Raw genomic sequence first — 21904 nt, 5'->3', positions numbered from 1 at the left:
TTAACTTATCATTTGTTTCTTAGCAGACAAACTAGGAACCCACTCTAGAACCAAATACTCCCTGAACAAAGAACGAGGTTTGTCCGAGGCTCAGAAGGCTAAATGCCATCCGCTCAGACGCTGACCTTTGGTTTGCCGGCCCGGTTGGTAACCAGCCTGATGTCCCTCACGGTGCCATGAGCCTTACAGATCTCTTCCAGTTCCTCTTTAGTGCAGGAAAAAGGCAGACCCGAGATAAAAAGCTTGTGTTTCTCCAGGGCAGTGCTGTACCTGAACACCTACAGGAAAAAAGGAGGCGGGGCGGAAATCGACGACTCAAGGCACAACCCAGCACACAGACCATACTCCAGCCAGTCCCAGCCAGGCACAACGGAGCCGACTCTGGGTGCTGGGCATTGTTAACTGGGTCTGGGTCACCCTAGGCAAGTCACTTATCCTCTCAAAGCCTCCACTTCCTCTTCTGTAAAATGGCAAGAATGAAAGTAGCTATTCTCAGAGTTTGGACGAGGATCCCATGAACGAATTTGTAAAACATTTAGCACAGTTCCTTGTCATTCCTAAGCATGCAACGGAAAGTAGCCATTATTACAATTCCTAATTTTATGGTCACCTGTCAACTAAGGCAAGCTCGAAGTGACCAAGCCATGAGTTAGACCTCAATTACCAAGCTTGGAATGGACCCCACTTAATGTGGAAATTTAGTCCTTAACAGGGTGCAGATATTCCATGCATATTTTAAATATTAGTTGCTGCACGAAAAAAATATTTAGTCTGTCTATAACAACCCTTCAAAACAGGCACTCTTTTTTCCACAAACATACCTTAAAATCAGGATTTTTGCTCTTATCCACACAGGGAGAAACAAACATTGGCCTCCCTTCTACATTCTTCCGGTCCAACTCCAGTGCCTGCAGAGCCGATTTTTCTTCTTTAAACTCCACGTAGCAATACCCTCGGAAATCACCCCGGTTGCTGAAGATGGGGCGGATCTCTACTACTTCCCCACAGGCTTCAAAAAGCGGCCGGAGCTTCACGTCCGGCTCCTCCATGCTGTAGGGCAGGTTGCTGACAAAGACAGTGATGCTGTCCTTGCTGCTGTCGTGGGGCACCTTGGGCACGTCCCTCTTCAAGACAGCCGCCCTCTCTTTCTGCTTTGAGGGAGGGTCGACATCTATGGATGCACTTTTTCCAAAGAGTCCCGTTTCCGCTTCTAGGTCTCGTGCCTCTCCAGCTATAGGAACGCTGTTCTCAATCCTTCTGCGTTTGGAAGGCTGCTCTACAGATTGTCAAAAGAAAAGCAACAACGATTAAGTATGTCTTCTCTGTAGTGAGCTGTTCCACATACATACCCTTCCCACTACAAATAGCTAGTCTGCCATAACTGCAAGCAATAAACACTCCTCTCTCCACATACCGAAATACACGCACCACACCCTCTATCAAGTTTTTTGGCCCCCTAGCTTGTCCTACTATTTTCTGGACCCTATTACATTCAGGTAAGTGGACCAAATCAAGTAGAACTGATAATGTTAGGTCCTCGCTGTCTACTTTTAATTATGTATAAGGTCAGTGGGTCTCAAAGTTCAGATGGCCCCTCTCCTAGGAAACCTGGGTTAGCAAGGGCAAGATAGGGTTTGGGGTCCTGCATTTAAACAAGCACCTTGTGAGTCTGAAGTATGCTTCACATGTAGGCCACACTTTGGAAAGCACTACGAACTGTCTACAGTTTCTAAAAACTTCTACTATTGTCTTGTGTCCTTTAAGAGAGTATAACAACATTCTATTCCAACCTAGTCTCCCCACTGCCTCCAGAGGGACAATACTGAAACTCAAATGGCACTGGCCACCTACTTCCAGACCCTTCCATCAATTCTCGGCTGCTTCCCAATGAAGTCTAACCCCTGCATGCTGCATGCAAGAGCATCCCTGAGTGGGGCCCAACCAGCTGGCCCGTCTGCTGCTTCAGCCTTATCACCCCTGCACCTGGCCCCCAACATGAACCAGGGCTCAAACCCAGTTAGTTATCTGCTGCTCACAGAAAATACCAGGCTGTTTTGTGCCTTACACTCTTTGCTGATACTGGCTGTGTCTGGCTTCCCCCTTCTTTTTCACTTGACAGTCACTCCCCAGATGCCAAAATGCATGCATCACTTCCCCACAAACTTTCTTGCAGGGAACTGACCCACTGGTGCCTTCTTTGGCTCCCACAATTCACACCTACATCTCTCATAGTCCCAATTACACACCACTGCAGTCACATGTCATATGACTTACCCTGCTAAATTGGGAGTTCTGAAGGACAATGAGCTATGGTAGTCATTTCTGAAGGCCCCAAAAAGATGTGCAAAAAAGATCAACTTAATGATGACTCCATTACTATATCCTTCTGGCTGACAACTCTGCACTAGGAAAATGCAGAGTCCTTTAATGTCTAGAGACAATTCTTTACCATGACTGACTTCGCTGAAATAAATCTGACCCACACCTGCCCAATCCTGAAGTTGCAGAGTTGACAGAAACATTGGTTGGAAAATTCTATCAAGTCAAAACCACAGATCGGGGCAAGCAAGGCAGGTGTTCCATGCAGAGTAGGGCTGCAGCAGTGGTATGGGATACTGGAGCCTGAGTGGAAAAAAGGGGATGTCCATACATGGGACAGTAACAGGGACACCTGGGGGTATGGGAGACTGAGCAGGGCGAAGAGGGCACCACACGGGCGGCAGTGGTGGCAAACAGGGCAGTGTAGGGAGTGGAGCCCAGGTGGCTGGACAAGTGTCTGTGCAGGGCAGTGCCTGGCACAGGACATAGAGGTAGGCAGGGACAGCAAAAGGTGATGGGACATCATGCTAGCAATTTGTTCTCGAATGGTTCAAGAAAAAAAGTTCTTCATACTGTTTTTCCAACTTCTCTGGAAGTTGAGGTGTCCCAAAATAAAATTTCTGGAAAGCTTTACCTTCTTCATCATCACCCCACTCTTTCTCATCATCCTCATCTGCTTTGCGCTTGTCTGCACCTCTGGTCTTTTTCTTCTTTTTCAATGCTTTCTTCTCGGCCCGGGCCCTCTTCCGGTGTTCAGCCTTTTCTTCTTCTTGCTGGGCAAGGGCGGCTTCCTTCTCCACAGCCTGGAAAATTGGGAGTATGACATATCAGTGGACGCAGCAATGACATGAATTCTACCGCCTTGTGATGAGGAGAGAGATGAAAGTGGACAGGGACGGGAAATTCATCACCCAAGTGAAAGGATGAGATCTGAAAAACAAGAGGAAGCGCTCACAACTTTCCCCTGCCAGGGCTTTTTGAGTTTCTTAGGATTCTGTCTCTCAAGTACACAGTATGTTTTACAGTATCCCCAGTAATTATCCACCCAAAAAATAATCTATCAAACTGGGGCCCTAATTAATTTGGTGGTGTTCGTATTCCAATCATTGGGCTGAGACTGCTTTTTATTCTTTTTCATCTTGTCTAGTATATTTTAGAACCAAAATTCCCCTACTACATAAAAAAAGGATTGTTGGGCTGAAGTTTTAAGCCGATCTAAAAAGTAATACTGGATAGATTTAAATGTTGATTCAAATATTTTGTAATATTCTCTATATAAAAGACACTTTTTAGGAAGACTTCAACGGTTTTGACAAGGATATATCAAACAGAATAGTTATCAGAGATTCTCTAAGACTCCAAATAAACGGCATAATTACCTTAATTCTCTGCTCATTAACACGTGCTAATCGAGTTTCGGTTTTCTGAACAGCTATATCCCAATCTTCTAAAGTACCTTGATAGAAAGAGAAGCAAACTTTCACATTTTAGGTTTTTGAAGGATATAAGACTTTCTTAATTTATCCGCACTCCAGAAGAGATCTCTCCCATCAGACAAAAAAGAACTAGAGTCAGCTCCCCATTTTAAGATTTTATTATATAGGCTTGAAGTTTTAGACTTCAAGTACTTCCAGGTATGTTTAAAATATCTCTTCAGAGACCTGAAAACTAGAACATGATCTATTATGGGCTCTCCCTAGCAAAGATTATGAAAACATTCTAATGCAAAAGGTACAAGACACTTATATTAAGACTGAAGAACTCTAAGAGGAACTCAAATGATAAATGTTGGGGTATTTTGTAATTTGTTGTTGCCTGGGTGTTTTATTTCAGGTTCTGAGGGGTTTACACCCAAAATCCAGACCAATGTCCACGTATAAATTCACTATTTTCCTATTAGAAACTTAATGTTAAGGCTCTGAAATTTGGCAAGTGATGCACACATAACCAAAAGCACAGGTAGCCATCTGCTTGTCTGTACCCCTATGGTGGGTGTAGCATGGTGCCTGAGCAGAAGTTCTCAAATGGAATAATCCTGACCCCCAGGGAACTTTCAGCAACCTCTGGAGACATTTTTGGTTGTCATGACTGGGGGCAGGGAGGATTGCTATTGGCGCCTAGTGGGTAGAGAAAGGCCAGGGATGCTGCTAAAGGCCCCACAATGCACAGGACAGCCCCCGCCACCAAGAATTATGAGAACCCCGTGCTAGAGCTATATGATGGAGAATACCCCTTGTATCTGAAGATTTGAGAGGACTTGCTCTCACTGGAGAGTACCACGTGACAGTCTAGTCACAGTGCACCACTTGAGGGGCTGTAGCCATAAACAGTCTGTCCTTACAGACTCCAAGCCAGAGTAGAGAGGCAAGGATCCCTACCTTCAGTCCTCTCCATGGTGAGCAACACTTCACAGACGTGCTCTGGGTAGTCACTGGTGCACTGGACAGCCCGGTGCAGAGCCTTCCTGCAGTGTTGGGTGTCACCGTGTGCCCTAGGGTAGAAAACAAACAGGTGCTGCCACTAGGACACAAAGCAGAAAGCACACAAAAGGAGGGGCAGTCTTCTCACAGGTAGTGCCACAGGATCAGGAGCTCTGCCACAATTCTAGCTTCTGAGGAGATCAGCTTCCAGAACTATCCACATAAAGCACTTCTTCTGCATACTGAAGTACAACAGTTGTAGCAAAGAAAATAACTGTTTGGGGTGCAATCTAAACTAGTTAGTTTTTTCACGGAACACCATTTTTACTTTCTAATATGGTAAATATTAACTCGCATATATAAAAGCTTTTGGGGTCTTCAAATTTTAAGAGTGTAAAGGAGTCTTAAAACACCAAAAAGTTTGAGAACCACTGTTCTAGAAGAATTTTCAGCAAGTGGTCATCTCTGGGGATGGGATTATAAGAAACTTTCACTGTCTATGTTTAAAATATATTGAATAAAAAAACTGGTCATACAAATACCATATGATTTCACTTTTATGTGGAATCCGAGGAACAAAACAAACAAAACAAAACCAGATTCAGATACAGAGAACAAACTGGTAATTGCCCGATGGGACAGGGTTTGGGGGACTAGGTCAAAAAGGTGAAGGAGTTAAGAAGTACAAATCAGTAGTTATAAAACAGTCACAGGAATGTGGAATACAGCATAGGGAATATAGTCAATATTACTGTAATGGCTGTGTGTCGTGCCAGGTGGGTACCAGAGTAATCAGAGAGATCACTTTGTAAATTACATAAACATCTAACCATTGTGCTGTATACCTGAAACTAATATAAAATTACTTTTTTAAAAAGCTGGTCATATTCTTTATACCTTATGTTATCAGGCATATCTTATTTAAAATAATTTTAGAGGTTTATAATTTTGGGTTTAAATAATTTTAGAGGTTTATACATTATAATTGCATTTTCATTTTTTTTTAATTTAAGCATAGAAAAGTCTTGAAGAATATACCCAAATCATTAACTAATGGTGGTTATGCCTGGGTCCATGACTACAGGTAATTTCGGTTTTTTTCCTCTGTGCTTATTAGTATTTTACACTTTTATATCAAAGCAAATAAAAAGAAATACCTCCGAAAAAAGTCAAATAAAATATTCATGTTCAAAAAATCAAAAAACGAAACAAACCAAAAAGAATTTTTTTAAGAAATGCATAGCTATAAGAGCCCAGGCACAAAATATTGTTTGGTTCTCTAGCCCTGCCCACTAATCAAAGAGACAGGATGAAGAAGATAGGGACCCACTGTAAAGAGAAGCCCAAGCCAATAGAGGTCACCCAGGACTGAAGACCATTACTGCTGATGAAGCACTGCCTTCCCCCCGCAGGCTGTTACCTTTCTAGGTTGTAATACTCAAGCCACATGTTGGCATACTTGGCGTTTCCTCTGGTCATGATGCTATCCCAGAGCTCCCGCGCTTTCTGCATATTATTACACAGTCGAGCCTAAGATGCATTAAAAAGCTCAATGAGGAAAGGACCTGCACCTCATGATATCAACACCTATTACAAAACACACTTCAGACATGTCTACAAAGCCACCCCCTAACTATTTACATGAATCCCTGGACATTCCCGAGGCTGCCCTCCATAGGAACGGGCCCAGCACCACCACTTCAGCCTTTCTGCAGTGACAAGTCTCAAGTATGCCTCTTTGTTGAGAACAAAGAGTGAGAGCCCGTGTGCGCTAAGACAGTACTGGCCAGGCATTTGCTTTTTATTTTTATCAAACTCAACTGTAAGTGTTTAAGAGGCAGTAAAGAAAGTCTGATCCAGGAGCAAATGCCAGCTCTACCACTTACTAAGTGACTTGGACACGTTGCTTAATCTTTCTGAGCCTCTGCTGCCTCATATTTAAAATGATTACAATACAAAAATCCCACCTACAAGCAAATGTTTCTTTGACCTGATTCTCCCTCAGAGAATAAAGTATTAGAATTTTATAATTCTCTGAGCTGATCAAGAGTAGATTATGTCTTACCTTGAGGTCTCTGGTCCAGTAATAACATTCAACTCATTATATCCTCTAATTATTTGTCAAATTGTCTGTCTTCCACACTAGATTAAAGCCTTACTAGTGCAGGAGCCTTGTCAAACTCATTTTCCCAGCACCTAGTAAAGTGCCTGGCAGACAACACTACAGACCTGATATGCTCTCATGAATGAAACACTGAGGATGGGAGAGAAGTAAATGAGTGAATGCCTGGCATTCAGACATTTGCTGCATACCTTCTACGTGGGAGCTAATATTTTCATGAAGATATGAACGTGAGTCTTTACAAAGCCTAGACCATCAGCTGGGATTCTGACTCAACTTTAGCGACACTATTAGACAAAGGTGGATGAAACTGACAGATGTGTCAAAAATATTTACCTCAATCCTAGCCCAGTTCTGCATGATCATGCAGCTTGGATCCCCACTCTCATTGAAACCTTTAAGAAGAGAGTTAGTCAAAATTAGAAAGTTAGTTAGAGACAAAGAGACTTTGCCTGAAAAAGCACATCAACTGAGAACAGGAAATATAACTGGACAAAGCAGCAGGTTAGAGCTATGCTTACGTTCTTCCACCTCCTGTTTCAGATATTCCAAAGCGCGAGTGAATGCGGATCTCAACTCTTCCAGTTCTTTACTGGAATCTGGTAGAAATTACAAAAGAGGTTTGGCTTTATAAAACCACATACCATGTTTGAGTTTTTTTTAAATCCTACACCGAAACTCCCAGGAGCCTATTACGTACATGGCATCATGCTGGGGACACAAAAATAAAATTGCCAGTCCCTGCCCTGACCATGCATTAGAGAAAAGAGACACTGGAGCAGAGCACATTATAGGCAATACAATGACAAAAGTGAGCACAGGGCACTGTAAGCAGGAACACAGGAGAGGTGGCCTCCCCCAGCCAATGGAATGGCTGAAGGCCACCTGCATGAGCATGCAAGAACGAGTTAGATGAGGGGTGGGGAGTTCTGGCTGCTATTTTTTTTTTTGAGAGGGGTGAGGAGAATGGCGGGGGGTCCTGCAGAGGTTCAAAGACTTAAAAGAAACATAGCGGTCTTATTTAGAGAACTATTTGGGATATATAAAAAGGAGAGAAGAGATAAATGTGAAATGAAACCAAAGAAGCTGGCAGAAGCCAGCATAAAACACAAGACCATTAATCTCTTCCTTTACAATCCAAAGCATGATTTGTTAAAGACTTAAATAGCTAAAATTTCTAGGGGAGAACAGTTACCAATGGCTGGTCTACATCATTTGCCCAATCATGATGTATTTAAGCAATTAGAACATCTCGACAAAAGATATGTTAAGAAAAAGTTCAGTTCTGATATGATGCATGTGAACTTAAATACCTTGTCTGAAATCGACCCTTCTCCTCAGGTAATCCAGGTACGCCTGCCAAATCTCCACATAATCAGTGGCCTGAATGAAGCCAGCACTCAAAGCTTTCTCGAAAGTCACTGGAATTGAAGAAAAATGAATTTGTGCAGATTCAAAAAAAAAAAAAAAAAAAACTGACATGAAGTTATTAAGATTATAAAAACCTCTACTGGCTATAAAATATTTTATGATCAAAAATAGTAAGAAATGACATAATAACAATAACAAAGTGAAATAAGCTTGAAAGAAACCTTCAAGAGAAAAGCTACTACAGCACTGCACAAATTGTGTTCTAGAAAGAGCACATTCCACAAGACACCCTGCAGTAAGAGTTCCAGGTCAAGCAAGTCTGGAGAAAAGACCACGACTCCTGAAAAATCGCAATAAATATTAGTATGTTAAAAAGGTCTAAGAAGCCAAAAATAAAATCAGTTCATCTCCCAATTAGAGCCCTTTTTGTCACTAATACCCAATATCCCAAAGAAACACCCTGGGAGGCTGATTGTAATGACTCTGTCAGAACTCTATATGTCTGACTTGGGACAAAAAGCTTAGAAGTCTTCCCACAAAAACATTCGCACCAGAAATCGTTTGATGATCAACTCCATGTCTTTCCATAGCCAAGAGGTACCGACTCCACAGGGCAACTGTCCAGGGGCAGTTTCTAACAGCACGATTATGTACAGACAAAACCAAATCCTTTACTTTCAGCTGCCGATCCTACGATAAAGAATTCCAGGGTTAGGAGATAAAATTTTATGGTTAAGACTTCACCATCGACAAGACATTTCCAGCACAACCAACCAACCAAAAAAAATTTCCTTAGAAATGTCTCTTGTGACTGGTTTCTTCAACAAACAAATTGAAGGAGGAGAGGGAAACCCACAGATTAAATTAGCCTTAAGAGACATCAGCCAATCCTAATGTATGGACCTTGTTTGGATCCTGACTCAAATCTTTTATATATACATACTGAAATATTTACCAAGGAAATGTGATTTCTGGATTTGCTTCAAAGTAAAATGGAATGGATAAAGTAGGTAAAGATGTAGATGAAATTGGACTAGTGCTGTTAGGTAATTGTTGAAGCTGGATGATGGTACATGAGGTTTCATTTTACTAATCTGTCTACATTTATGTGATTACATTTCCATTATAATAAAAGTTTAAAAAATTAATATTATAAAGTCCTCAACAGTAAGACTATGATTTTTTTTACAGTTAGTGATCAGTTCAACACAGCTGAAAACACTAGAAAAACTTCCTGAGTTGACAAAGAGAAAAGGAGGATGACGGAAAAGTGAGAACAAGTGGAGAGGAGCGTGCACCTAACTCCAAGCACTCTTACTGATTTCCTTTAAATAGGTCCCAAGTTGGTAAAAATAAAATGAAATTAGAACAGTTATCTTACTAGGTACTGACTGTAACGGATCCATAAGTCTGGGACAAGGCAGTTCTCGACCAGGGCACGCTCAAAGATCAACTGAATGCGAGCAGGATCGCCAATTTTCATCTCAAAATCGATGTATGCTTGATATTCGGCCAGCCTGGGGGCCTCTGCTTCCAACTGGGGCAAAGGAAAATTGCAGTGAAGTTGAAATGAGCTACTGGTACTGTCAGGAAGCACAACACATCTTCATAGTTAATTTTGGTGAGACTGGCTACACCAAGATAAGAATCACCAGTCCCCACTCTCAGAACCTCTGCATAACAAGGTCTATAATTTGTTGGGCAGAATGATAGTCCAAAGTGCTTCTTCATGGCAATAGCTACAAAGACTCCATAAACCCTTTTCGAAACCCATCCCTAGATTGCAGGGAATTTAAATTTCCCATCAATCAGGAACTGAATGAAAGAGAAACACCTTTGCCAATGACCACTGCTAGCCATCCTTCCGAAAGAGAAGCCACTTTCATGGCCTAATGAATAGAGCTAATGTACCACACTGGAGAAATTCGGTGCCCTGTGCTATTTCAGGTTTCCCATTCCAAGTATCAGCTCCTGCCAGAGTACATGTAAATGCAGAAGATGGAAGAGGCTATGGTGAATGTTCGCTGATCCTAAGACATACAGTCAGAAGTCTTTTTAGATAAAATTCTCTTATTCACCTTATTAGCTTTTCAGCCACACTCAGCTGATGGTCAAAACAAAATTGAACTGGCTGAGATGTCATTACTGAGGCTCCATGAACCATAACTATATATGTAAATCATTTATAGGTAAAAAGGGAGAGAGAGCACATGCAGGCCAGCAAGAGAGCACACACGCTCTGAACACAGAAAGATCATGTTTTAGAGCCTGAGTTTTGAGTAATAATGACAAATCAGTTACCCAGACACACTATGCCACTGAAAACAACTAAAACTGAATTAAATATAAAAAAAAAACCTGAAAATCATCAACAAACTGGTAAGAAAACAATACTAAGGAAAAATCTAGTGAAGGTGGTTAAGTTAAATGAAAGTTAAGCTTTTGCTGGCTTAAGATATTTTAAGACTCTGATCTTCACAACAACCCTATGAGGCAGGTATCATTATCATTACCTCCTTAGATTCAAGGCAACTGGAACATAAGAAGGCTAAGTTCTAGCCCGAAGTCAGAGAGCTAGTAAGTAGCAGAGGTAAAATTCAAACTGGAGGCAGCCTGGCTCTCAACATCTGTGTTCTTATTCACTATGCCATGAGAAAGACCGAAAACTTACCCAAGAAGCCCAACAATTCACAAGCACGATAAATATAAAGATATCCACACTTGGACCTACTATAATGAAACTGCAGGACATCAAACCAAACCTATGACATCTTAAAATCAGCCAGAGAAAAAATAAGGACTATGTTCAAAGAAGCAAGAGTTAGACAGCTGATTTCTCAAGAACAACAACAGAAGCCAGAAGACAGAAAGATATATGTAATTGCGGAGGGAACACAAGTTATCAGTCTAGAATTCTATCTCCTGAGAAATTAACCTTCAAGAAGAGAACAAAGTAAAACTTTTTCAAACTAATGGACACTGAGAAAATCTGTTACCAGCAAATGTTCAGTGCAGGAGACTCTAAAGGGTGGACTTTAAGCAAAAGAAGTGATTCCAGATAAAAGATGGAGGATGCATGGAAGAAGAGCAAAGAAAGTGGGACATGCATATAATAAATGTGAACAAACTAGGGCTATATAATACAAAATTAACAATGATGCCTTGTAGGTAAAACAAAAAGACAAAAAATACAAGGTAAGGGCATAAGTCTGAGGTATGGTAAATGAGTCAAAAGTATTCTAAGACCAAGAAAGACAAAATGCCACTTACAAATAATATTGTAAAAAATATATATTATTGTCGACACAAAAAAAATCCAAAAAATCCATAAATTAATATTAGTAAGAATTTATCAAGTTTGATAGAAAAAATTAATATAAAAGGTTACATTTTATATACCAGGCACAACTAGAAAATCTTTAAAAAGATACCTTTTCAATAGTATCGAAAACTATACAGAAATATATCTAAAAAATGTGTTCGAGATACTAGATGAATTCATAAATTTATAAAATGTTACAGAAAGACAGGCCTATTTTAAATAGCACAGGCCTACACCATGTTCATAGATTGGAAGATTCAATAGTTAGTTAAAAGGTGTAAATTCTTCCCCAAACTGATCTACGGATTCAATGCAATTCCAATAAAGAATTCATGAGGTTTTTTTTTTAATAGAACTTGAAAAGCTGATTTTAAATTCAATGAAAGCATTATGAGCTAAAGAAAGCCAAGATCTTCTTAAGAACAAGGTGGGTGGGACTCGTGCTACCTGAGATCAAAACTTATAAAATTATCATCATTACAACAATGTAACATAAACCAGTGGGGCAGCATAGAGAAGCCAGAAATAGTCCCACATATAAATGGACAGCTGAGCAATGACAGATGTGAGACAGCACATCAGTGAGAGGAAGATGGAGTTATCAAAATCAGTGCTGAAACTGATTCTCAATATGAAAAAATGAAACTGAACCTTGCCTCATACCACATACAAAAAAATCACCCAGATGAAGACCTAAACATGAAATACAAAACTACAAACTTTCAGAAGAAAATAGAGCAAAGTATATTAATGACTTTGGAGTATGGAGAGATTTCTTAAGAACAACAAAAGCACAAACCATAAGGGAAAGAATGAGAAACCCAATTAAATTAACATTAAGAACTGGTCATCGAAAAAGATGCCATTTTAAAAAGTCAGAAGATAAACCACAAACTTGGGGAGGAAAATTTTGCAATACATGCAACCAAAAGGAACATTTAATATCCAGGACCCTCAAATATCAATTAGAACAAAAAAATAAACTAAAAGGAAAATGAGTTAGTCTTTAACATGCGCTTCACCAAAAAAGGAAATCTGAATGGCCAACAGATGGGAAAAGATGCTCAACTTCATTAGCAATCAAAGAAATGCAAATTAAATATACCAGTTTCAGATTCATCAGACTGGCTAAATTTAAGTATGTCAGTATCCAAGGTGAGCAAAAGCTATGAGGAATCTCAGATCCTGCTGGTAGGAATGTAAAACATAACCTGGAAAAGAGTTCCATCCCTGGGTATATACTTAGAGAAACTCTTTTCCATGTTTACCAAGAGATACATACAGTGGTCAAAGCAATGCTGCTGCTCCTAGCAAAACACTGGAAACAATCCATCTAAGAACATGGATAAATTGTTTACATACAGACAACTTTATAGTAAAACAAATGGACTGTAACTAACTATACTTATCGATATGAGTAAAACCCAAAAACATGTTGAATGAAAGAAAATATACAGCATTATTGCAGTATATACAAGTTCAAAACTAAGCACAATTAAACAATATATTAAGGATACATTCGCAGGTTGTAAAACTATAAAGAAAAGCAAGGGAATGATTATCACAAAAGTCAGGAAAGTGATTACCTCTCGGGAGAGGGAAGAGGAGGCAATCGGAGAGGGACACATAGGAGACTTCTAAGGTACTGGCAATGTTCTATTTCTTAACCTGGGTGGTGGGTACATGGATGTTCACTGTATTATTAGTATGTAAACTGTAGGTATACATTTATACACTCTATATATTTCACAATAAAACAAGTTTCAAAGATATTGTTTTACTTGCAACTATTGATTAGGGAAAAGTTTGTAGACAGACGTTTACAGAAAAAAAAAGCCAACACTTACCAGGGCTTCTTCATAGGGTTTATATTTCTCCAACTGCTGTAGTGCTTTGTTATAGTTCTGAATTACCGATTCTGGTATTGGGTCTTCTGACCATTCTTCATACTCTGCAAAAGTTGCCTCCATATCTATTGAAAGATGGATTCAGCCCCGTGGGTCTTGCTATTGGGTTTTATCAATCCAAACATAGATTAAACCATGAGGCTTGGGTGCCACTAACCCCTCCCACAACTGTGTTCATGACTCCTGTGACTGATCAAATCCTGAGATTTGAGATTTGGCCTTCACTCTGTCTCAAAGTACTGTCCCAGGAAGCCCAATCAATTAATCAGTCAGAGTAATGAAACTAATAGCAACGTTTTAACAACACCTACCTAGTGCCTGCCTAGGTTCTAACACTTCACATCCATTAACTCATTTGATCCTCACAACTGTATGAGAGAGTTCTACTGTGATCCTCATTTTGCAGTTGAGGAAGCACAAGTAAGCAGAGGGTTACATCAACTGTCTACAGTTAACCGCAGAGCAAGGTTGTGAACTGGCAGTCTGGTTTAAGGTTATGCTCTATTCCCTATGCTATGCTGCCTCATGCTCGAATGAGATGAAATCTATAAGCCGGCTCCATTCTAGCCTTTTCAGTATGTCATCCAAGGATTTGACTGGAGAGCCACTTTATAATTTATTAAATCAAATCCAAATAAACTATGAAGTAAAAAGAGACATAACACCTGGGCGCAAGTAAAAAATAACCATGCCTAGGGAAGAAACAAGATGGCAGTGTCAAACTCTTCCCATGCTGGAAAAAAATCCTCCCAGCACTGCTCATACTCAAGCTCCACAACCTCAAAGGCTTGGCTTGCCAAAATATATTCACCCAAGAAGGAGAATCCTTACCAAACCCCCAAGAAATTCAGATACGAATACTTCCGATCGATGGTGGTCCTGGACCAAATCACCCCCACAGAAGAATGATATAGGCCCATGTAAAATCCTCATTCTGTCATGGAAGGTTACTCCTGAAGAGAAAATGCTCAGAATGGACTCTAATTCAATTAAGTTTCCCCAGAAAATACTGGGGGTCAGTTTCCCTATTTCTTTCAGAGACCTTCTCTCTCCCTCTCCAACAGTGTTGTACTTAGGAAACTGGGAGTCAGGAAGTCTGGCTTCCAGTCCTGCCTCTGACTCTCACAACCCACTTGCGCATTAACAATTCATACATTTTTACCAATGGCCTCATCTACAGTGACACTATCCAGTGAGAATAAGAATTCCAGCCACACTTGCCTCATGGGATGTTTGGAAAGGTCTTATTACATGACATACCCCAAAGTGTTTTGAAAACCACGAAGGACTGGCTGTTGACGTGTCAGTTTCTCTTACCGTAGAGTGGGATCGCCAGTTGTCGCCGGAAGAGACTGTGCACTTTCTCCAGCTGTGAATCAAAGGTTTGTTCCCGGTCAAAAGGGGAAAGGAAGTCAGCTATGGGCTAAAGAAGCAAATTCGTAGTAAATGACAAACTTTGGTTCTTCTTACTTCAAAAATTATTTCAATACATTTCTACTTCAAACTAAAAAAATTTTATGACCTCTTATACATGAGGTATTGTGTCAAATGATGCAAGAGGTAAAAAAAAAAACAAATGGTATCTCTGCTACTAAGCAGTTATGATGGGGAGAAAGTGAGAAGGAATACAAGAAACATATCCAAATGAGGCAGAAAGAAGATTATGTATAAAAAGCAAAGTATCAGAAGTATCAAAGTGTGGCTTGCTTTCAGCTGGTTTTCAGGGCTGTTTTGTTGTTGTGAAGGGAGGAAACCAGGAAAGACTCCTGGAGGAGCTGGCATTTGGGATGTGTCTTGCAGGCTCTCCAGAGGCAGCGACAAAAGCAAACTGACTCCCAGGTGAAGGAACATTATGAATAAAAGTACAGTGGCCGAAAAGTGCAAGAAAGTTGAGGGGAGTATGGGAGCAGAGTCCATACAGGATTATGTCATACTACAGAACGCCACAAATATCAGCCAAAGGAGTCAGCCTAGATGGCTTAGTTGAAGGCACCACCGCCGATTTTCAACAGGGACATAATCCAAGAAGGGACGAGGCTACTTTAATAATAATGATCTATTAGAGGGCTTCACTATGTACCAATAACAACTTTGCACACACACACAGTGAAGAGGTGACACAAAAAAGGGGACTGTAAAATTCTGTAAATTAGTCTAAAAAATGAAATTATGATAGGGTCAAATCTCAGAGTTACTACCGGACATAAAGTGGAGATGGCAGGGAGTGACATGGTTATTCTTATACATCATCCTGGAACCAGGAGCTAAAACAGTAGTATGTTTAAACATCAGGAACAAATTGTAGGGTCACCTGCTTTATTTATAGTCAAAGAAATCATTCTTGCTATTCCACGACTGCTGATTTCATTTATTTTACTGCCCTAAGGGATTAGTGAAGACCATTTTGTTAACCATGTTCTTCCAAGAACACTGACAAAGACAGTCTTAACTATTCAAAGGCAAGCGTTGGTCATGGAGACAGGGGCACTCACCCGGGCAGCTTCCACGATTGCACTCTCAAACTCCCGATAAGCCTCCCAGATGGCCAGTCCTTTGGTCATATGTAAACCGACAGATGAAAGAGCCCTTTCAAACACAGAGCGGACTTTCTCGAGGCCACCTTTCTGACCAATCCCACCGACTGAGTACTGGCCATACTCTAGCCAAATATTTGGACCTAAAAATGAGACATGTTCTATTAGATCAGGATATAAAATACCCAGATATCGAAAATGATGTATAATGAAAGAAATGTACCCAATCAAAAAACCACTCATTCATGCAAAAAGGTTAAGAGCATCATCAACAAGCACTCCAACTTACCTTTACTAATAATGCAGCCTGAAAAGGAAGTATAAACAGTGTCCCTACTCGGCAGAAGCATTGAGATTTTACTGCATTAACAGTATATGCCAGGTGGTAATACGTAAAAAGACCATGATTATAAAATTTTCTTATTAAAACTGAAAAAAAAACAGTAATAGATTTCAATAAAAAGTTATAAATCTTAGTAGATCTTGAGAAAGATTTCAAAGCCTAGAATTTTTCAACTTTTTGATCCTGATTCATTTTAAGTCTGTTGATCAAAGAGAAAGAAAAAAAATTACAAGCATCAATCCTGTTACTAGAAATCTCTATTTTTAATGACGTTTAAACAACAACAAAAAGACCTGGTTTCCTTCTTTCACTCTTTTTAAACTTTTTATATACTCACTTGCATAGCTTTAAGATCAGACTAATGAATTAAACTCTATGAATGCATCAATTCTTACTGTACTCATTTTGCCTATACTTTTCAAAGATCCGAAAATAATATGTAAAATAAAAATACCAGAAAGATAAGCAAATTTGAGAATTACTATGTTTTCCTGAGGCTTGCTTTTTCATTGAAGTAGGTTTATTTCAAGAACTTAGACAAAGTTTGTTAGCTATTCTGTTTTCGCTCACCAATATAAAGCTGCCAGATGGCCTGCAAAATAAAAATGGAAATGAGCTAGCTCTTGGAGCTGACGCCCTTAGCGAGGGTAAGTCAAGTCTACAGATGGTCTATGAAATGGCTCCTCCTCTCAGAGAAGGAAATTTTCAATAGATTACATCATAGCTCCTCCCAACATTTAAAAAATCTAGAGGGGGCAAATATTTTGAACAATATTTTAAACTCTGAAAACCCACGGGTACTGAGTCCACAATGACTATGAGAGGCAAACGAAGAATCACTGGATCCTATGTTCTAAAACAGTCACAAAGCCTCTGCACACAGTTCCCCCAAAGACTGAGGAACCTAGTTTTCAAAATCTCTGAAGAGTCAAAGGGCTGTAGCCATATTTTATTAGTGGTACAATGAACACCTCTTGGACAGCTTAAAATCAATACTGAGTACGTGCTGAGAAATAAAGGCTATATATACCTGGCATCTTCAAATGTGCAAAAATATAGTTAAAAACTAAGACACATTCAAAAGTGGCTTTTGAGCATTCAAAACAAGTGACACAAAGCTCTTAAAAATAACACAAGGACCCCTTGGGCTCCCATTCAAAACTACTTATGAGACGATCTAAGAAGTGTGGTTATCTGGTTTCCTGACCCACAGCAGCCCTGAAGCAGCTGGTGGAAAGGGAAGGCACGCTGACATCAGCATTAAGTGACAGTCGAGGCCTGATGGCAGAGATGACCGCAAAACTATAAAGGACCGAAAACATTACAGTCTGGGAAGGGACAAAAGATCCTTAGAGAAAGAGAACTGGTGCCGTTATCGTGATGACTCTGAGACACTAAGAAAGCGGGTAACAGGATCCACAGAAAACATGGGAACATCATGCATTTGGAACTCTGCCAGAGATTCTAAGAGGCTACATGGGTGGAATCAGAGCAGAGGCACAAGGACAGCTTTTAAAAGCACATTCGGTATAATTTTATATTCACGAAATGCCTATTATTTTTATTTTCAAATTATAAAAAGTAAAAAATTAATCAATTCTTCTTGGCTGGTAAAGGTACATGAAAAATTCTCTTCCTCAGAGCGGTCTACCCTCTAAGTATTGATGCTTCTCACAAACAGAAAAATGCCCATAGTGGAGAGTGAGGAAAATCAGGGAAGAAAGATGTTTAATTTAAAAGAGTGAATTTTTTTTAATGCTTTTTAAAAACATTTTGTCCATAGCATTGTCTGATGTGGTCCCCAATGTATGTAAAGAAAATATTTAAAGAATTACATAATCAACGGGCGAGGGTAAAGGAACTTAAAGGCAACTTAGGCATCTACATTTCACTTGCACTGCAAAACATCAGCACCAGCAGACAAAGGAGAGATCTCTGTGGCATGAGAGGGTTCTGTAATTCAACTGCAGTGGCAACTACCTAAATGTACATTTGGGATAAAATTTCACAAAACTACACACCCATGTTGTAAGATCAATTTTCTGGTTTTGATTTTCTACATCAGTTTTAAGATTTTGGAGGAAACTGGATAAGTGAGTATTCTGCGCTAGTTTTGCAATTTCCTATAAATTTATAGTTATTTCAAAATGAAAAAGGCTTTTGTTCATTCTTTTAATATTAAAAAAAAAAAGCATGCTGTCCAAACTTCTAAAAACTCATTTAATGTGTAAAAGATAACTTTTAGTCATTTGGAAATACCTGTAAGTTCTTGCCAGATAAATGCTGGGTGTGAGTATAATCATTTACTTACTACAAATATTTCTTATATTTATCTACAAATATTTCTTATATATATACATACATACCTCTGCAATATTGCATGCTGGGCTCCAGACCACCACAATAAAACAAATACTGCAATAAAGCAAGTCCACAAATTTTTTGGCTTCCCAGCGTATATAAAAGTTATGCTTAGTCTATACTTAGTCTATGAAGTGTGCAATAGCATTATGTCTAAAAAAACAATGGACACATCTTAATTAAAAAATACTTTTTTGCTAAAAACTGTTAACTACCATTTGAGGCTATTGGAAAAATAGCACTGATAGACTAGTCGATGCAGGGTTGCCACAAAGCTTCAATTTGTAGGGAAAAAAAAAAAACCTGCAATATCTGTGAAGAGCAATAAAACAAAGCACAATAAAACAACGTATGCCTGTATTTTAAAACCAAATATCCTCAATTAAAAACCACAGACCATGGTAACTGAATTCAAATCTTTCTAATTGCTAGACAAAAGCTCCCTTTTCCGGGTAATAGCATCTCACAATACAATCCACAAGAGCAGAGACTGATGTTAGATAACACTGCCAGACACACTTGGAAAAGTCCAGAGGGAACTTACAAATGTAATCCTTCACAGCTTTCTCAAAGAGGTCGTACACGTGCTCTCTGTCCAGACCGTCCAGGGCCATGCTGATCTCGTCATGCAGCCACTCCAGCCAGAGCTCTACAAGACAACAGCACGTCCTACATTACCACCTCCCTCACCAAAGGCAGGGCAGAAAGCAGGAATTTTACTGAGTCACCAACATGCCAACCTTTCCTCCATCTTATACAACCTGGCACAGTTCAGACATTCATTTCTTAAAACCAAGCACATAAAAGGTTTCTACTTCCAAACAAGATTAAATCACTAAAATCATAATATCCTACACCTGTTAAGCATTTTGTATTTTGCAAATTCTTTGTTTATAAAAGCAGCCTGCTGAAGTGTTACCTTCAGTCAAAGGAAAGATCTCACTCATCTTCTGGCGGGCCATCCTCACTTTGGCAAGCTCCCCTTCCAGTCGGAGCAGCCGGATCAGGTCCACATGGCAGTTGTAGTCATAGACATTGATAGACAACTAAAAGGAAAAGAAACAGAAGTTAAATTTAAAATGCCATCCTCAAAATAACTTAGCTTTTTTCACCACTGGTGACAATGCACATGTCTACCACAAACAAAATAAATGTGCTATCTGGGAGAGCCTCTGAAATAGAAAGGCAACACTTACCCTCAGGAAAAGGAAGAAAAAAAAAAATCAATGAAATGAGGCTTTTGATAATAATCATAAAGTTCCCTCAAATCTGTTACAATTCCTATCAGAACAAACTTAGGTTCTCTTTGAAATACAGGAAACATTCTAATGAAACAAACAAACACAAAGTGTGACCTTAGGCAAGTTATTAACTTTTCTAAGTCTCCATTTCCTCATCTATAAAATGGGATTACCACTTAGATTGTAGCTCATAAGGTTCTCATGAGGATTTTAAATTTAGTAACATGCTTTAGTGCATGTCAGGTATATAACAGGTAACAGCTCTTTTCTTTTACTAAATGACAGAGAGAGGAGGAAGATGAAGAAGGGGGATACAGCGGAGGAGGAGAGGAAAGGAGAGGAGGGGGGAGGAGGAGGAAGAAGAAGATGAAGAAGAAGATCCATATTGGCAAAAACAAAAATGACAACAGATTGGTGTCTGCTGAAGCCAAGTGACAGCACACAAGTTTAACATTTGAAACTTTTCAAACTAATAAAACAACAAATTCAAATAATTGCTTGAAAAGTTATCAAACATCTGAGACAAAGGAAAACTAAAAATTTCTTACTAGCAGACTTACTCCTGAAGAATAGCTAACAAAAGTTCTTCAAACAGAAAGTGATCAAAGAAATCCTGAAGCATCAAGAAAAACAGAACAGAAAAGTGGGTAAGTACAATAAATGATTCTTCTCCTTGTGAGTTTTCTAATTGTATGTGATAACTTAAACAAAAATTTTAAGACTATCTGGTACCCAAAACAATGATAATTAAAACAGGGAGGGCAAAGGGGCATAAACGGAAGGGAGATTTCCACTCAGTAGTAAACACAAATACCATGTAAGCCAAATATACTGAAATACCCAAAGCGACCATTACAAACTATACAAAGCAATAACCTAAAAATCATTATAAATAAACGAAGATGGAATCTTAAAAAATGTTCAAGTAAACCCATATGCAGCCAAGAAAAGAAAGAGAAGAAAACATGAAATGAAAAGAAAATATCTTTAGTCCTAACATATCAATAATTACATTAAATGTCTAGAATCTAAATATACTAATTAAAAAGCATAGAATGGCAGAGTGCATAAAAACATGACCCAATTGTATGCTGATTATAAGACACTCACAGCAAATTCAAGGATGTAGGTAGGCTGAAAGTAAAAGGATGGAAAAGATATGCCCTATAAACAATCAAAAAGCAGTAGAAATGGCTACATTTATAACACATAAAGTAGACTCAGAGCAAAGAAAATTATCAGACATAAAAAGGGACATTACATAACAATAAAAGAATCAACCCACCAGGAAGACAAAACAATCTTAAATGTGTATGCACGAAACAACAGAACCTCAAAACAGATGAAGCAAAAACTGACAAGAGTTGAAAGAAAACAGACATCTACAATTATACTGGGGACTACAACATCCCCCATTTCAGAAACTAAAACTAATAGATGATCAGCAAAGATATAGAGCTCAACACCACCATCAACCAACAATGACCTAACTGACATATATAGAACAGTCCACTCAATAATCAACAAAATACACATTTTTTTCTTAAGTGCCCTTGAAAAATTCACTGAGACCACATCCTGGGCCATAAAACAAAGCTCAAAAAATTTAAAAGAAATGAAATCATAAAGAGTACATTCTCTGATCACAAATCAATAACAGTGGGACAATCTCTAGACACATGGAAAGGAAGCAATATACTTCTAATAATCTGTGGGTCAAAGAGGAAGTCTCAAAGAAAAGTTTAAAATACACAGAACTAAAAATGAAAATACAGCAAGTCGAAATAAGTGGGATACAGCTAGTAGTGTGGAGAGGAAAACTTATAGAACTAAAAATTATACATGACTAAGTGGGATTTGTTCCAGGTACACAAAGCTAGTTCAATCTTCAAAAATCGATCACTATAATCTACTATATCAACAGCCTAAAGAACAAAAATCATGATTATCGGTTGATACAGAAA

The 21904-nt window shown here is 39.1% G+C and overlaps 1 protein-coding gene across 2 annotated transcripts in view; it reads right to left on the bottom strand.

Moving 5' to 3' along the window:
• SART3 (spliceosome associated factor 3, U4/U6 recycling protein) overlaps positions 1-21904 on the bottom strand; it is a 31510-nt gene that overhangs the window by 2623 nt on the left and 6983 nt on the right. Inside the window, exons 2-17 of one of the 2 annotated variants that reach the window (XM_039861908.1) lie at positions 19619-19745; positions 19244-19348; positions 15954-16138; positions 14779-14884; positions 13402-13526; positions 9614-9769; positions 8784-8922; positions 8175-8282; positions 7383-7460; positions 7198-7256; positions 6160-6269; positions 4698-4810; positions 3699-3775; positions 2954-3122; positions 822-1276; positions 126-278 (exon numbers count right to left, since the gene is read on the bottom strand). In XM_039861908.1, the coding sequence (XP_039717842.1) occupies positions 126-278; positions 822-1276; positions 2954-3122; positions 3699-3775; positions 4698-4810; positions 6160-6269; positions 7198-7256; positions 7383-7460; positions 8175-8282; positions 8784-8922; positions 9614-9769; positions 13402-13526; positions 14779-14884; positions 15954-16138; positions 19244-19348; positions 19619-19745 (2265 nt within the window). The remainder of the gene's footprint in view (positions 1-125; positions 279-821; positions 1277-2953; positions 3123-3698; positions 3776-4697; positions 4811-6159; positions 6270-7197; positions 7257-7382; positions 7461-8174; positions 8283-8783; positions 8923-9613; positions 9770-13401; positions 13527-14778; positions 14885-15953; positions 16139-19243; positions 19349-19618; positions 19746-21904) is intronic. The other variant, XM_039861909.1, reaches the window with a different exon arrangement.

Source organism: Pteropus medius, unplaced genomic scaffold (assembly GCF_902729225.1).
Source record: "Pteropus medius unplaced genomic scaffold, Ma_sr-lr_union100, whole genome shotgun sequence".
NCBI lineage: Eukaryota > Metazoa > Chordata > Mammalia > Chiroptera > Pteropodidae > Pteropus > Pteropus medius.
This window is presented reverse-complemented; position numbering and strand designations above follow the sequence as displayed.